General features: G+C 39.7%; 1 protein-coding gene across 2 annotated transcripts; it reads right to left on the bottom strand.

The window, feature by feature from the left end:
* Nucleotides 1-1,134: 1,134 nt before the first annotated feature.
* On the bottom strand, nt 1,135-15,860 carry LOC105011312. 2 transcript variants are annotated; one of them, XM_020047939.3, is made up of 4 exons: nt 15,796-15,860; nt 10,415-10,538; nt 10,183-10,287; nt 1,135-5,974 (listed from the first exon to the last, which is right to left on the bottom strand). In XM_020047939.3, the coding sequence occupies exons 3-4, from the start codon at nt 10,274-10,276 to the stop codon at nt 2,226-2,228; spliced, it is 3,843 nt and encodes a 1,280-aa protein (XP_019903498.3). In that variant the 5' UTR covers nt 10,277-10,287; nt 10,415-10,538; nt 15,796-15,860; the 3' UTR covers nt 1,135-2,225. The 2 variants fall into 2 exon arrangements, 1 of the variants encoding a protein (XP_019903498.3); XR_002196925.2 differs by lacking the exons at nt 1,135-5,974; nt 10,183-10,287; nt 10,415-10,538 and adding an exon at nt 13,314-14,294 and having other exon boundaries at nt 15,796-15,855.
* Between the last annotated feature and the right edge of the window lie 1,526 nt (nt 15,861-17,386).

Here is a 17,386-nt window from a genome sequence, read left to right as displayed (position 1 = left end):
CAGACATTACTGCTTTTTCCAACCACCTATGTATGAAACTGGTTTTTCTGCGTTGGCAGACATCAAGTAAACTGGATGTTAGAAACCTGCTGCAATTATCATTGAGTCCCATCAGACCTTGTTATGACAAGCTCCTGACAGAAAGGCCCAGGGATCTCATTCATAGGTGATTGTTTATATTTATTTTAGTTGTGCATTACAGTAGTCAGACAAATAATAGTAACACTTTTTGACTTGGTCTAAGTAGAAAATTATTTCTTTAACTCTAACAAGCCTTGTGTATTTCAGGCTGTTCTAAGTATCAGACCATCTCTGAAGATGGCTGGTGCTGGTAATTTCACAGATCTGCCACTAGATGTCCATACTTCATGATCTTTCATCTGTTCTACAATATTATGGCCTAAATTAAACAGCTTTTACTAAAAAAGTCTCATTCTAATTTGTGCTGAAATGGTTCCAATTTGCTTAATTTCCATACAGACAACTCATACCCTGCATGAAGAGTTGTAACTTTTACATTGGACTTTTTGTCTTCTGCCTTGTTTTTCTGCTGACATGTTTGTGCATCAATTGCGTTTTCAAATTTGAATAAATGCATTTCTACACAATCTATTCATCTGCAGTTATTTCATGTGTGAACACAAATCCTTCGACTTGTTGGCAATGATTGCTTGCTATCAATATCCTTGTCAGCAGGATGAGAGTACCCCTGAATTGAATTTGGTAAATAATTTCTTGTTGATTTATTCAAGTGATCTACTTCCAGCTAGTTGAATGAAGTTGAAATATACATGGTCTGAATTTAGTTGTTTTTTAATGCATTCAAACATAAGATGCAATGCCCAGTGACTGACTATTTTTACAGTTCAGAAGTTCTGTGGTAAACTTTAGTCCAAGGATTAGTTGTCTAAAACTTTGAGAATTAAGACATTTAACTGTGAATTTCAGTAGAAACTGGGAAATGAAGGTGTTCAAAAACATTCAATGGGAAGTATATAATATGCTATTCATACACTTAAAACAAATACTGTCTTCATTGTTGAGCAGGAACCTACAATTCAGAATGTCTTTGTGTAGTTTGTCTTGTGTATCGTGGGCACAACTAATAAGAACGTAACACCATAATCTGCTAAATAATAGTTGTATTTTATTTTTTCTAAAATCCTAAAAATGACATACTGAAAATGGTGGTAATGAATGCCTGACATCCAATGTTATATTTGCAATCAACTAAACTGGATTAATTACAATTGCGTTGTTATTACAGTTTTCTATTATTGAATTAGGATCAAAAACATTCATCCCCACAATGCAGTTGTGTTGGGACAGTGTATCTGTCACTGTCTGACATGCATCCCTCCGTCAACACAAAATGTTACTACAGAAAGGTTTAAATCTTGTCCTTCACCATTTTATATGCAAGCATTGATTGGTATGTACTCTTTTCTGATCAATAACCTATCTGTTTAAATGAAGGTATTCATAGGTTTCACATCTGTGTGCTTGTTGCCATGGTCTCTAACATTTTATAGACACAGTGCACATATTTATGACCAGACACTGAACAGTGTTAATGACTTCAAACAGGCTAAATACCGTTAAAGGTGTCCTATGCAGCATTTACCATTTAAGACATATACAACAATAACCCTTATCATCAGTAAAAAACAGTTCAAATAAATCAAATTAAATCCGAATTGAATTGAGACTGTGAATCGAAATCGACTTGGGAGATTATATTTAGTAGAAAACAACGATGCCATCATTATCAACATATTATCAAATGTAGTTTGACAGATGGCAATGATGTCATTAGCAAGCAAATTCTGTCAAAAATAACAAGCAAAGCTAATGTTAGCTATAGCACAAATTTGGTGGTTTCCCCAGAATATTAGCTCTCAAGTTAATACGGCATCTAACATAAAATTTGAAGATATCAAAATTATGATAAAAGGTCTGGCTACTTGTCTTAGTGGTATAGTGTTTTCAAATTTTCATTAGCATCCTTTGAAGAAACACTTAGTAGAATTTCTCAGTTGCTCATCACAGCCACAATAGAAACGAACAGTATTGTGACAACACCTGAAAACTATGACAGTTATAATTTTTTTCTTAAACATGAGGCTTAAAGGCCTATACCCCAAGACTCAGATTTATATAGAAAACAGTTAATTAAACTTAAACAGTAGGCATCTTAATGTTGCAGTAACATCCCAATTTTGTTCCTAGGCAACATTAGCAGGACTGGATTTTTTGAGAACGGCCTGTCGTCTTTCCTCTTTATCCTTCATGAATTCTTTCTCCTTGGGAAGTAAACCTTCTCCTCTTGCAATCTTGTCCAGAATCTCAGACTCTTCCTTCATTTTTTTCAACCCTACAATCCGATCCTCAAAACCTGGTGTACGTTGGTCCTCCTCTGTGCGAATTAGTATTTCAATGTACTCTATATTGGAAAGAGAATTTGGATTTAGTGCAATCTCATTTAGCCTTTTTAGACAGTCAGAAGACTGCTTGATCAAATTCATCAGTGCTTCCTCGATCAATTGGAACTCAACATCCAGTTTATCCAGGATGTCCTTGGTTGACATAAACTTGTCGTATGCCTTCATGAAGTTGTTCTTTAGTTCTTGAATAGTCTTTTTCTCTGTCTTTGTTTCATATGTAAACACGGCTTTTTCCCTGTCATGATCACTGAAAGAGCATTTTCCCGGACATACGATACAGTTGCCATCTTGATTCATCACGGCACAACTTCTGATGTCATCATTGTTTGGGAGAAAACAAGAGGTGTGGCATGTGAAATTGCATACTTTGCAGTTTGTAGCAAAGCCTTCAGATAATTTGCTTCTTTTTACCATCAGTACTTCTATCTCTGTTTCAAAGGATTCGTTCTGTTTCATGTTTTCTTGCTCATTCTCAAGACAGGCTTTCAAGCTTTTAATTTCACTTAGCTTTGACAGACCAGCAGTGATCTGTGGGGTAAGCCGTGTCATGGTCTTTTTCAAAAGCTCACGTTCTTCCAGCACTTTCTTCGTCAGGGTGAGGTCTTTGCTTTCAATGCTTTCCAATGCTTTAAAAAATTTCTTAACCTCCTTGAAAGTTGAACTCCATTGCTGTGGGCAATCTATCTTATCATTACCATCATTATCTTCATCATCATCTTCAGAACTGCTTTCTGTCTCCTTCTTTTCAAAAACAATAGCGTTGCTGAATTTGAAATGGGTTGGAAAACCCTTCTTGTTCTTCTTACAGGGAAGCTCTGCAGCTTTGATGGCCTCTAGAACAGGAATGTCCTTCCCATCAGCAAATGTCACAAGCATCAAGATGTTTTCAGCAACATCTTTTCCAAAAATGGACAGGATGGAATCAAAGATGTATCTCTGGGAAGGACTGAGACGAACAAGGGCTGCCTGAACTACAAAGCACACTGCATCAATATGATCGATCCCTAAAGGGTTACACAAGAAATCCTTTAGCATTTGTCTTATCTGTTTATCATATGCCATTCCTCTGGTGTCTCCGAACCCTGGTGTGTCAACAATGGTCAGTGAATAAGGAATCTGAAAGCCTGGCTGGTTGTAAAGCTCATATGATGTCACAACCATAGTCTGGCTTTCTGCCTGTGACCGGTTGGTCACCTCATGGATGAGCTTAAAGCGGTGACCTTCTTCCCACTTCACTCCAAGAATGGCGTTTACCATGACATTGACCAGAGTGGTTTTTCCTGCCCCTGTGGCCCCCAAAAGCAATATGACCTTGTTATTCCCCTGCTCAACCTTCCTGCCAAATGTGTACTGGTCAAAACTTTCCTTTATAACAAACTTCTGTTCCAGATTCAGCCTGTAGATTGAGGGGTTGTCTTTCTCCACCCTCGTGGATTGTTTGATGAATTTCTCACTATTTGCTCCAGTTGATTGGTTCCTCTTTATTACGTCAGACACCCCGATGGTAGTCAGCATGGTCTCAGGGCTGGGTAGACTCTTCCCTGCTTCACCACAAGTAGCGGAGACTCTGATGCTGTATGAAGTGTTAGCCTGTAGTCCTTCCAGTGTGCAGTCTCTAGTGGTGGTTTTGGTGGTGTGCCACAAAGTATTGTCTACAGACACTGTGTTTTGTCTGAATTCAACCACATAACCATTAACTTCAACATCATCTCCTATCATTCTAGGAATGTCCCAGTTCACCCTGATACTTCCTGAATCTATACACTTCTCCGTGGGTGGTCCAGGGGGGCTACATGGGCTGGTTCTGTAGTATTCAGTCCAGTCACTGCAGAGGCTCACACCAGGTTTACACACTGCCCTGCAGCTAAAGCGGTACTCCTGGTAAGGCTGCAAACGTCTGATGGTGACCTGGTTAGTAATAGCATCTGTGTTGATTTCTGTCCACTCAGTGTCAGTTCCCTTAGCCTGGTACAACACCTGGTATGACGCCACTGAGTTCACACCAAGTTGGGAGGAGATGATTTGCAAGTGGACACAGTCATGCTCCAGACTCTTAATGATGGGAACCCCTGGCTTCGATGGCAGCTCGTACTGTGAATTTAGAAGTGTCCCTCTTTCGTAGATGTGAATGGAACACGCAGTGATAAGCTTGTTGGGAATTGATGCAATACAGAATGCAAGGTTTTCTCTCTCTTTGTTTGACTCTTTGAAGTCTAGAAATAGTTGTATGGTTTGCCTGGTTTGGGCAGTTACCTTCCCAGAGCGAAACCACTTTTCTGCTGCTGATTTCTTAGCTGCAATGAGATCGTAAGGTATCGGTGAAGAATCACTCTTAAAGTCTTCCTGCAAGTATTTCTCCAAGTCTAACTCAAAATCATCTTTGTCGTTCAAAGAGGAAAATGCAAAACACACCACATAATTATTAGCTTGATCAAGCACAATTCCATCTAGTTCACTGCTTGAGTACACAACCTGTACCTCCTTCATTATGTCAAGATAAGAACTGACAATGTTCATCTCTCTTTCTCTGTCTTCCAAGTATGCAGACATGAGATCATTCTGAAATGGAGAGCGTTCCTTGCTGGTGAGCATTTTTATCAGCTCTTCTTCCATTCCTCCTCCTCTTATCTTGGGAAGAATGTTGCCAAGACCTTTCTGGAACACCAGCTTGTACTCTAAGCACAAGTCCCTGAACTTAGTGAGCTTTGCTTTTATTTCAGGGAACTTGATAGCCATGTCTTCCTTCATCATGTCTTGGCATATTATATCAGTGTTGTCCAATCCGTCCAAGATTCGCTGTGCGCGTCGCACCAAGCTAACATTTATCTGCCTTACTAGCTGGGCAGCTGCTGAGTCAAGGTTTCTGAGAGGATAGAGCCAGACGTTCATGGGCACAGCATGATCTCCGTTCTCTCCTAGCATACAGGGCAGGTCAGCATACACCTTAATGGCATCTTCAAATGTGACAGGATTCTTTTTTAGTGCAAAATCACCATGGAAAGTGCAGTTAAATCTGTTGGCCTCGCTCTTCTCCTCCTCACTCATCTTCAGTGATGCCTGCCCCTCTATTGATATACAGGGGATTTTTTTGATTACAGCTTGCAGGTTTCCTTGTATGTCCTGATAGGATTCTGATGAAGAAAACTCACGGTCAAAAACAAAGAAGGCCTGTGCTCCGTAGAGAATGGCAGTCACCACATGGGTTGCAGAACCCTCTGTGATGACATTACTGTGTTTCACATTTCCTGGGCCCAGGTGGTCCATGGTCAACTGCTCGAAGTGGGTGGTGGTACGGTACTGCAGAGAAACCCTAGACTGACGTTGGGATTTTTTTTTGTTGTTTAAGAAACTAGCAGAACCTTTCACACTAACTAAGCCACTAAGAAAACTGGCCTCAAGAGACGCAGACACATTTAAAGCTTCTGACTTGGCTTCACTTGAGTCAGAAGCAATGATTTTGAAGTCAGTGTTTGGTCTTTGTGAGACATTGATGTGTTTCTTCAGTATCTCTGCATCCCAGAGTGTTATACCTGCAGTTTGTAGAAAGGAGATTATAGAAATATTTAGAAAATTGTTTAAATGCAATCTGTTTTGTATATATATAAGCATGGTTTAAAAAGTTCAAGTTCAAAAGGTTTATTTGTCATTTGCAATAACAAGTTACGGCAATGAAATGCTCGGTTTTCCTACCCCCGACAGTGCAGTTAAAAGTTATCATTAAAAAAACAACAAGTAATAACACTATACAAAAACACACATAATAATAATAACTATACAACTATATAACTGTAGTGCAATGTAAAAATGACAGGTGTGCATGATACAGGTGGCAGATGTGCATGATATAAAGTGACAGGTGTGCATGGAATATGGATGGAATGAAAGAGGGGTTCCCAAGTTGAGCAGCCTTACAGGCTGTGGAAAGAAGCTTTCATGTAGCCTGTTTGTTTTGGACTGAATACTCCTGTGCCCATGTGGGCCAACTCTAAAGGCCCCAAAGGGGATATAAGTGGGCAGAGTGGGCATGGGATGGAAGTAGGCGAGTTATGTGGGCCCCATATGGGTTACCTAACATGAGCCCCACATGGAAAGCCAATGTGGGCCAACTGTAAAGGCCCCATAGGGAATATATGTGGGCAGGGTGGGCATGGGGTGGAACTGGGTATCATTTCTTGGGCCCCATATGGTTCTTTCAACATTGGCCCACATGGGAAGCCCATATGGGCTGACCGTGTGGGCCCTGTAAGGGATAAGAGTGGGCTAAGTGGGCATTGGCTGGAAGTAGGCAAATTGTGTAGGCCCCATGTGGGTTCTGTAACTTGCGCCCCACATGGGAAACCCATGTGGGCCTACTCTATGGGCCACACAAGGTACCTAATTGGGCAAAGTCGGCATGGGGTGGAACTTGGAAATATTATTTGGGGCCCATGTTGCTTCAGTAATACATTTTTTTTGTATTTTCTACATTTATGCTCACCCCAAATTTGCACATATTTTGTAAAAATCTAAAGGGCTGCAGTTCGGACCCCAAATTTTGCGTACACACTCTTGGACCCAGGATTGAGCAAACCGAATTTGATGCATGTACGTATTGGGGAAAAATGTCCTCTTTTCTTAGAGCACAAAGGGTGTTCAAGTAGTGCTATACTGGCCAAAGGTTAGACAGCTTTCTAAATCTCTGTTGTTTTTTTATGTTTTTTTTTTCTCCTGCTGAACTCTGTTACATTTATTGTTTGCATCTTAAAAACATCTAAATTCCACTTACATTGTTTTTGACAAAGGCAGACGCTGGCCAGGCTTTTCAAAATTAAGAGTGTAGTTTGTAAGCATGCGTATTGCAACATACTGTAACGGTCACACTGCGCGCTTTTATTTTGAATTTCTACGGATCAGCCTCGACTGCAGCAGAGTAGAGCAGCAGTCCGCAGTAGCAGCAGCGCGCTTTCAACACTGGTGAGTAGCATACCTGTCTCTCTATTATGTAAAATTGTTGTATTACTATCGAAGTATCGTGAGCTAAGACATTGGGGAATTTGCAAAAATGCTTGTTTGAACTCAGCTAATGTTGAGAGTTTTAGCTAACTTTAGCTAATGTTAGTAGTTAATCAACCTAATTAGTCGACATAACGTTAATAAAATCAGAAGAATGAAATCAGACAATATGGCAATTTTTTTAAATTAGATATAGCCTGTCTCAAACTGTTTGGTGATTAATATATATATTTTTTGATTAATTGTTGCAGCTCTAGGTTGGATGTTTATTCAAACTGTACACAGTACTCATTTAGGATTTTTTAAAGCATATCTTGCCCAGCTGGGGCCTACCTAAAACCTTGTGTAATCCTGCCTTAAACCCACATGGGCAATTGGCTTGGGGCGAACAATCCCACTTGCAACCCATATTTCAGCCCATACTGTCCCCATGTAGGCCCCACATAGGACTTAAAGTTGGGACCAAGATGGTTCTTGTCTGTTTTGCCTAGCTGGGGCCCATCTAAAACCTGGTGTAATCCTGCCATAAACCCACATGGGACATTGGCTTGGGGCCAACATAGAACCCGCGGACAATCCCATATGGGTGTGATCTGACAATCTCACCTTTTTACCCACATGGGCCCCACATAAAAATGTTGGCTGGGACGCCGCTGGCCCTAATGATCCCCAGACCTGAATCCAATTGAGAACCTCTGGGACGTCATGTTACGTCAAATTACACAATGTACAGTAAAGATTTTAATCTTTAATATGTTTCGTTCATCAAAACCCAATGTGTGATTTCGGTTTTCCCTAAAAAGAATTTAGCAGTGTATTTTAAGTTGTATGGCTGATGCAAAAGAATGGACAGAGTTGCTTAAACCTGGGTAGAGTTACTTAAACAGCCTACTAGGCAGCAGTGCCGGATGGTGGTCCATTTATAGGAATGTTTTGATGTTTACTGCTTAGATATACAGTATCTCACAAAAGTGAGTACACCCCTCACATTTTTGCTAATATTTGATTATATATTTTCATGTGACAACACTGAAGACATGACACTTTGCTACAATGTAAAGTAGTGAGTGTACAGCTTGTATAACAGTGTAAATTTGCTGTCCCATCAAAATAACTCAACACACAGCCATTAATGTCTAAACCGCTGGCAACAAAAGTGAGCACACCCTAAAGTGATCATTTCCAAATTGGGCCCAAAGTGTCAACATTTTGTGTGGCCACCATTATTTTCCAGCACTGCCTTAACCCTCTTGGGCATGGAGTTCACCAGAGCTTCAGAAGTTGCCACTGGAGTCCTCCAAGACGACATCAAGGAGCTGGTGGATGTTAGAGACCTTGCGCTCCTCCACTTTCCGTTTGAGGATGCCCAAAAGATGCTCTATAGGGTTTAGGTCTGGAGACATGCTTGGCCTGTTCATCACCTTTACCCTCAGCTTATTTAGCAAGGCAGTGGTCGTCTTGGAGGTGTGTTTGGGGTCGTTATCATGTTGGAATACTGCCCTGCGGCCCAGTCTCCGAAGGGAGTGGATCGTGCTCTGCTTCAGTATGTCACAGTACATGTTGGCATTCATGGTTCCCTCAATTAACTCTAGCTCCCCAGTGCCAGCAGCACTCATGCAGCCCCAGACCATGACACTCCCACTACCATGCTTGACTGTAGGCAAGACACACTTGTCTTTGTACTCCTCACCTGGTTGCCGCCACACACGCTTGACACCATCTGAACCAAATAAGTTTATCTTGGTCTCAACAGACCACAGGACATGGTTCCAGTGATCCATGTCCTTAGTCTGCTTGTCTTCAGCAAACTGTTTGTGGCTTTCTTGTGCATCATCTTTAGAACAGGCTTCCTTCTGGGATGACAGCCATGCAGACCAATTTGATGCAGTGTGCGGTGTATGTTCTGAGCACTGACAGGCTGACCCCTCACCCCTTCAACCTCTGCAGCAATGCTGGCCGCACTCATACATCTATTTCCCAAAGACAACATCTGGGCACATGCACTCAACCTATTTGGTCGACCACGGAGAGGCCTGTTCTGAGTGGAACTTGCCCTGGTAAACCGTTGTATGGTCTTGGCCACCGTGCTGCAGCTCAGTTTCAGGGTCTTGGCAATCTTCTTATAGCCCAGGCCATCTTTATGTAGAGCAACAATTATTTTTTTCAGATCCTCAGAGAGTTCTTTGCCATGAGGGACCATGTTGAACTTCCAGTGATCAGTATGAGGGAGTGTGAGAGTGATAACACCAAATTTAACACACCTGCTCCCCATTCACACCTGAGACCTTGTAACACTAATGAGTCACATGACACTTGGGAGGGAAAATGGCTAATTGGGCCCAATATGGACATTTTCACTTAGGGGTGTACTCACTTTTGTTGCCAGCAATTTGGACATTGATGGCTGTGTGTTGAGTTATTTTGAGCGGACAGCAAATTTACAGTTATACAAGCTGTACACTCACTACTTTACATTGTAGCAAAGTGTCATTTCTTCAGTGTTGTCACATGAAAAGATATAATCAAATATCTACAAAAATGTGAGGGGTGTACTCACTTTTGTGAGATACTGTATATCAAGCTAGTGAGACAACTTTAAAAAATTTTAATACTTCATGGTCAAAGCCCTCCCTGGTGCTGGCTGTACAAGAGCTATCTAACTCTATATTGGTGACAAACACCTCTAGTTAATTTAAGAAAAGGGTTGTTGATCATCTCCAAACTTAACAGTAATTGTTTCTTGTACCTGGGATGAGAAGATCCCTGCGGCAGTCATACAGCATCCCCAGTTCGAATGGCCGGCCCAGAGCGGCTAGCTCAATGGTCTCACTATCAGACATGACTCAGTGTTCTGTAAACCATCAGATCACGGGTTACTTCAGACAAGAACTTTACCATAATTTGGCCATCAATGTAAAACAAATATTTCAGCTGTATAAAATATCACCTACATGTATTGAAACATTAGAATTACTCACGTCTTTGTCTGCCAGTCTTCTGCTGTTCTTTTTGAATGGGAAGAGGGGTCTGTGGCCTTAATTCTTGCAGGTCTTTTTTCAGTTTGTTGGCTTTCTGGCTGATCAAATACTGAAGGCTAATCGCCTGTAATACAGAGTAACACCAATGAGCATAAACTAAAGAAAAGATGCAAAGCACAACTTCTTTATAATGGTTTAACATTATTGGCGGTTGACTTGTCCTGAGGGTTTCACAGGTATTTTTGTCCAATATAACATTGGAGAGTAGGCATTCATGTTGTGAATCATCTTTACTCAGCGCTAGTTTCAGAATCCTGCCTAACAATGCGTTGTAGGCTACTCATCCGTTAGTACAATGGATGTGTTGAAATTGGAATACCTAGTCAGAAATTCATCCAACGAGAAGACTAGCTGTGCCTCCTCTAACTGAACCTCTTTTCCAACTTGTCCGGAGAGGCTGTTTTGCGCAAATCCACCTGCTAAGACCTTGTTTGTAACATGGTAGGCTAATTTGTCATTATTTAATGTTTTTGCTCATTAATTTCATCACCAGATGCGTTTCCACCAAAACATATTCTAATAGCAAGATAAACAAACAACTTCCATGCTGTGCATACATTACAGATCTACCCTGCTTAATATTTTCATATAGACATCTGTAGGCACCTTGACTAACTTATTCCGGGGAAAGCTAATGTTAACAGACCCCCACCTGAATCCCATTCTGACAAGATTTCTGCCTAAACATCAAAGGACAATACTTTGACAAGGTTAGGTGTGATTTAGTGTTTGATTAAATGCCTGCACATCCAGCAGATCTTCAGGTAAGAGGGACTAATATGTGTTTTATACAGTAGCCTAAAGATAGAGAAAACCCACACCTGGTTTGAGGAGGTGCTGACTGGTGGGGTGAAACTATTGTAAATAAGAAAGCCACACACTGGTGCTTGGATGCAATAATTGAATACCAACGTTTTGACAGACAAGCTGTCTACTTCTTGGTATTATATTATAAAGTAGCAGTTATTGTAGTTGGGGCCTTAATCTAAAGAACAATGGTAGGAGATGGTAGAACTATGGGATTATAGACAATCAACCATCTATAAACATGGCCTACATGTAGATGCTGTCCGTTATTTTGGTAAGGACGGGCCAACATTCAATGCTGTGAAACTTGCATTTATATAATTCCAAGTCAAGCAATGTCCATAGTTTACAATAAAACACACTTATGTCTTTAACATTATGCACTGCTTTTTAAACAGAAAAGTGTGGATTAAGCACTAAATGTCAACACATTCATAAATTGCGATTAATTGTGATTTTTACAAATAAACACTTCACCCAAATATATGGCTTCAGTTGAACTTCCAGGTGCCTAGAACTTTTGCACAGTACTGCAGGCACATACACAGATAAGGCTCAACAAGTGCAGAACACATGACCCTTTGCTATGAAGTTCTTATATCTTTGCATTGGCTTCCAGTCAGTTACAGAATGGATTTCAAAGTGGTGCTTTTAGTTTATAAATCTCTGAATGATTTAGGACCCGAATACATTTCTAATATGTTTGAAGATAAACCAAGCAGGGCTCTTAGATCCATGAACACAGGTCAGCTAGTAGAGCCCAGAGTCCAAACTAAACGTGGAGAAGCTGCGTTTAGCACTTATGCTGTACACAACTGGAATAAACTACCATAAGATTTATTAGACTTGCCCCAAATGTACACATTTTTAAATCCAGGTTAAAAACACTTCTCTTCTCACATGCCTATGACTGAGCACTTAAACTTAACCACACTGTTTAGCCTTATAGCTTCCTATGTTTTTATCTAGCCACTGCTCCTTTGCATTAAAAGGAGCCAGTTGAGGTGGTTCGGGTATCTGGTAAGGATGCCCCCAGGACATCTCCCTAGGGAGGTGTTCCAAGCACGTCCAGCTGGGAGGAGACCTCGGGGTAGGCCCAGGACTAGATGGAGAGATTATATTTCGACACTGGCCTGGGAACGCCTCGGGATCCCCCAGTCAGAGCTGGCAAATGTGGCTCGGGAAAGGGAAGTTTGGGGTCCCCTGCTGGAGCTGCTGCCCCCGCGACCCGATACCGGGTAAGCGGATTAAGATAAGAGAGATTTGTTTTTATGTTATTGTATTTTTATACATTAATTTTTTTTGATTTGTAAAGCACATTGAATTGCTTCGATGTATGAATTGTGCTGTATTAATAAACTTGCTTGCTGAAGTGCCCTTTCCCAGTTGACATGTGCCCACCTGTCATCGCTCCAACCAACCAGCAAGCGTCGTCTGTCTTTTTAACGCATGTCACTCACTCCGACACATCGTCTGTCCGTGTGAGCCCAAAACTCCACGCACTTTTTCAGTTTCAGAACATGCCCCTCGGAAGGCCTGTGCACGGTGCTGCAGTACTGTATATAGATAGGTAAGGGATAATACAACAAAGTTGAATACCGTCTTACCTTCAGTAAGTGAAATCATATTGGTAATTTTTGTTCTTACACAGCCACTAGCATACCATTTGTATCCCAATCCTAATGTCAGTGTCAGAAATGCATGATTTAGTAGCCTATGATTAATGTAGTTCTCATTAGTATTTGTCAAAGCATGCCATCCTCCATGGAAACATAATGCCCATCCATCTGATTTGTTCTGAAAAAAAACCTGACACTTCTCATTTGATAGAAAATAACCTCGTATTACATCCAAGCATTTAGATCAGGGATGTCAAACTGGTCCCACGGAGGGCCAAGTGTCTGCAGCTTTTGGTTTTTCCTATAACTTAATTCCCAGTTCAGACCTAAACAACCAGGTGAGGGTAGAAACTAACCAATTAGTGACATAATTAATTAATCAAGTACAAGGTGAGACTGAAAACCTGTAGACACTCAGCTCTCCATGAACCAGTTTGACACCTGTGATTTAGATAGCATGTGAAAACTAAATGTAAGTACATTACGATGTGAAAGGAAGAATCAGAGATAAGATTGAACATCAATAGAAGATATTTATTGCAATGCAGGAGAGTAGGCTAGAGTACAGTACTCAAGGCATATAAAACATGACAAAATCAGACTTATGTTGTAAGAAATAACTACATTTTTGTAGGTAAACAATTATAAAACCAGTTTATATTCTTTGTTATTGAAACTATGCAATACTAATTTTGGAAAAATAAAACAGCTAGTGCATGTGTGGATATTAAAAGTTTCCAATAACTGTGTACTGTGCTGTATGTACTGTATCCAATAACTGTGTACTGTGCTGTATGTACTGTATCCAATAACTGTGTACTGTGATGTATGTACTGTATCCAGTAACTGTGTACTGTGATGTATGTACTGTATCCAGTAACTGTGTACTGTGCTGTATGTGCTGTATCAAATAACTGTACTGTGCTGTATGTACTGTATCCAATAACTGTTCTGTGCTGTATGTACTGTATCCAATAACTGTGTTCTGTGCTGTATGTACTGTATCCATTAACTGTGTACTTTGCTGTATGTACTGTATCCAATAATCCTTTTGTGGATAATCAAACATTTAAACCATTGTCTCTTCATCCTACAGTTTTAGGACTGTTGGCATTATTCTTTTCTTGATGAATCCTTATCCTTTCGGCTTTCTCTTGTGCTCTGTTGTGTTCAATAATTTTTTGTCTCTGCTTCTCTTGCTCCCGTCGTTTTTGTTCCTCCATCTTCTGTGTTGTTTCTAGTCTAACTTTCTCAGCAAGGAGTTGCTTGTAGTCATCTTCACGTTTTCTCTTTTCTTCCATAATTCTTTGTTTTTCATTCATAGTATCCTGAAGGTCTCTTTCAGCTTTATCCGCTCGATCTCTTGATGCATCTCCACCCATTTTCTAATTGTTCTTTGTTGGACAGGATGGAAAAAAGCAAAAACAGAAAAGGAATGTTTTTACTTCCAAAGCAGTAGGTTTTTACTCTGTTTTGGTACTGTTTTTAGATAATGTGTCTTCTTCATCAAAATAAAGGTAATTATTTTACATTAAAAGGTACTGAACTGACTGATTTAGCTTCAGATTTGATCATCTTCATTGGACAATGTTACAGAGAACAAGATTTGAATGTTTGCTTTCATGTTGGTCTCTCCTTTATGTGTGTAGGCTGAACTGCTATATTAAAGGGACAAGAAGGGTTGGCTTTTAATTTGGCCAATGACAAACATTTCACATTTAGTTTCATCCAAATGTCATATTTTTGGTTTGGATTCAAAAACTAGATTAAAACGCAAAACCCAAATCAGTTTTAAAAACAAAACAATGAATGGAATAACAAACCCCTTTCTTGGCCCGGCTTGGCCCAGCAGTTTTAACAAGAAACAGCTGATCCACACGTTGACAGACCCTTTATAGATAACTGACTGTAGGTTAGTGGAAAGGAAAACCAAATTGTCCTCTTTGTCTTGTTTAAGAAGACTGAGGAGTGCAGTAAAAATATGGCATCTTGTCAGACTGCTGCTAAATGCATAACAAACTAAATAATAAAGGTGCTTCAACATAGTACTAAGTGAAAGGGTCTGAATACAAATGTAAATATGATATTTCAGTTTTTTTAATTTTTATTGAATGCCTGTGGGTTTGAAGATCCTGTGCCAATGTTTTCTTGTTCTTGGGACAGATCACTTAGACAGAGCACCAAAGCACCAAAGGGTGAGAAATTAACAAATATTACAAACCAGCTTTGAAACCTTTGAAAATAATCCTTCATGATTACACACAGAACCTTAATTGATTGGATTAAAAAGATAATCTCAGCATCTGATTATTCTTCATGGGGTGTTCAACAAAACAGTTATTAAAGTTCCATGTCAGATGAAGGAAGCTCAAGGATTACTGTCATCCATTTGGGTAACGACTTGATAACTAAAATTTCCTATCTTAATTTAAGATGTATTTTGTATGGATTTATAATGGATAATGATGGATCGTGGAAGATCAGGCGATAATTGTGTATGCTCTGTGTAGAAAATAACATTATTATTTAAAATGTTCTCAGTTCTTTCTCCCTTCTGAAGCTGTTCCTGAGTCTTATCCATTGGGAATGTTCATAATATGATTTAGGTTGAACTATGAAAGTTACACCAACATTTGTTGGAACAAAACATTTTATCTTCAAAATATAACATTTATAAACTGGCTAATAATCTTCTGAATGGCTCCTTTCTGAGAGGTAGAGCTGACAAGTCCTAACATTCCTGCTCACTACCAAATCAGGATCTGAAGAAGACCAAGAAGACTAAGCATAAGTACCACTGTTTGTAGTAAACCTAGTGCATGCTACTGGAATAAATTACTGCAATATGCTACATTAATCCAGTTAATTGGCATTTAGCCTAAAAGCAAGTATTACCTTTTGTGGAGGAGCGATATTTCACCTTGATTCCTTGCAGCATCCAGTCTGGTCTTCACTGACCCTGTTTAAGGAAGCATGGCTTTTATTCAAAGAGTGTGGAATTTCCTGACTGCAAACAATGTGATTTACAAGAAATGATGCCATTTCTTGTAAATCACGATTGGTAGCAAGCATCAAACTATACAGAAGTTTCATTAACAGAACTCTTCACACAGTCAGCAAAAGGAAGTGTATGTGAACCAAACTGTGAATCATTACTCATTGCCTTCACACAAAATGCATTCAATGAACACATTCTCCCAAATCCAATAACTTTTTTCTCATTCATATTCCACCATCTACAAAACAATATATTCACAGCACATTTTTCTCAAATGCTTACACACTGTTCTCAAAACTGTTAAAAACACCTTCACAATAGAGTGATGGCAAATGTTGTGAATATCTGTAGTAACCAGATTGAAATATAAAGAACATTTTCAAGAACATTTGCTAGAAAATGTTAATATTGTTAGAATATTTTGTCAATCCAAACACAGTTGATTGCAGTTTCAACTGAAAACTCAAGTGTTATACACTGTACACTTTGAGAGAAACAGTGAATGTGTGAAAGAACTCCAGTATAAATATATCCAGGGAAGATGTATGTTCAATAACCAAACATGGTATATACACATTTAGACAATCTAAAGTACTGTAAAATTATGGATTTACAGTTTTTTAGAGAGTAATTGAGATGGAAAGCAGTCAAACTGCACATTACAGTTTTTTACAGTCGCTAGGACACATTTCCCAATACTTAGGTCACTTTTTCAAAACTCTTCACACAGTTCTCCAAACCAACTTTCAGCTCGGCACAGCAGTTCATTTCACTTTCAAAATGCACTAAAACTACCAAATCACTTCCTACATGTCTCAAATTAACTCATTCTTCCAGAACACTAGCAAAGGTTGACAGACAACAAACACACTTTGTCACCCACAAAACAATGACCTAAAAAACACTAACAACAGGTAGCATTTTGCAATGTTTTCTTGTGTAAAACAAGGACACATCTCTGTTTATAATTCACTGCAATGTATTTTACTGGAATGAATCAGACATGATTCAGAAAGCCACAATATGTTTTATGTCTTTTATTAATTATTTATTTTCTGCAGTAATTCCAAAATACAATAATTTGTATACACACCATCCACTGATACAATAGTAATGCTAATCTACTTGGTCTTCTCCATTTGGCCACAGGTTCTCATCCACATCACATCTTATGTCATCTAGGGCAATACACCTAGGAAAGAATCTTCTGGCATGCCTGATCCATCCCTGACAATCTTCTGCTGATATGTCCAGGCATCCAGCATTCATTGCATCCAGAAGGGATATTTGATCATGTGGATGGTGGTCATAAACCTTCCACCTCCATTGGAGAAAAAGTGACACCATTCGGGGATGGGCTGCAAACCACTCAGTGACTGCACGGGAGTGGTGAAATGCCACATTGTCCCATACAATTATAAATGTTGGCTGATTTCTTATCTCTATCCCTTTCCTCACCTAGCACAACCCTTCCATAGAGGTCATGCA

Source organism: Esox lucius, chromosome 7, assembly GCF_011004845.1.
Source record: "Esox lucius isolate fEsoLuc1 chromosome 7, fEsoLuc1.pri, whole genome shotgun sequence".
Classification (NCBI taxonomy): domain Eukaryota; kingdom Metazoa; phylum Chordata; class Actinopteri; order Esociformes; family Esocidae; genus Esox; species Esox lucius.
The sequence above is the reverse complement of the archived record's forward strand: the minus strand, read 5'-3'. Positions and strand labels throughout refer to the sequence as shown.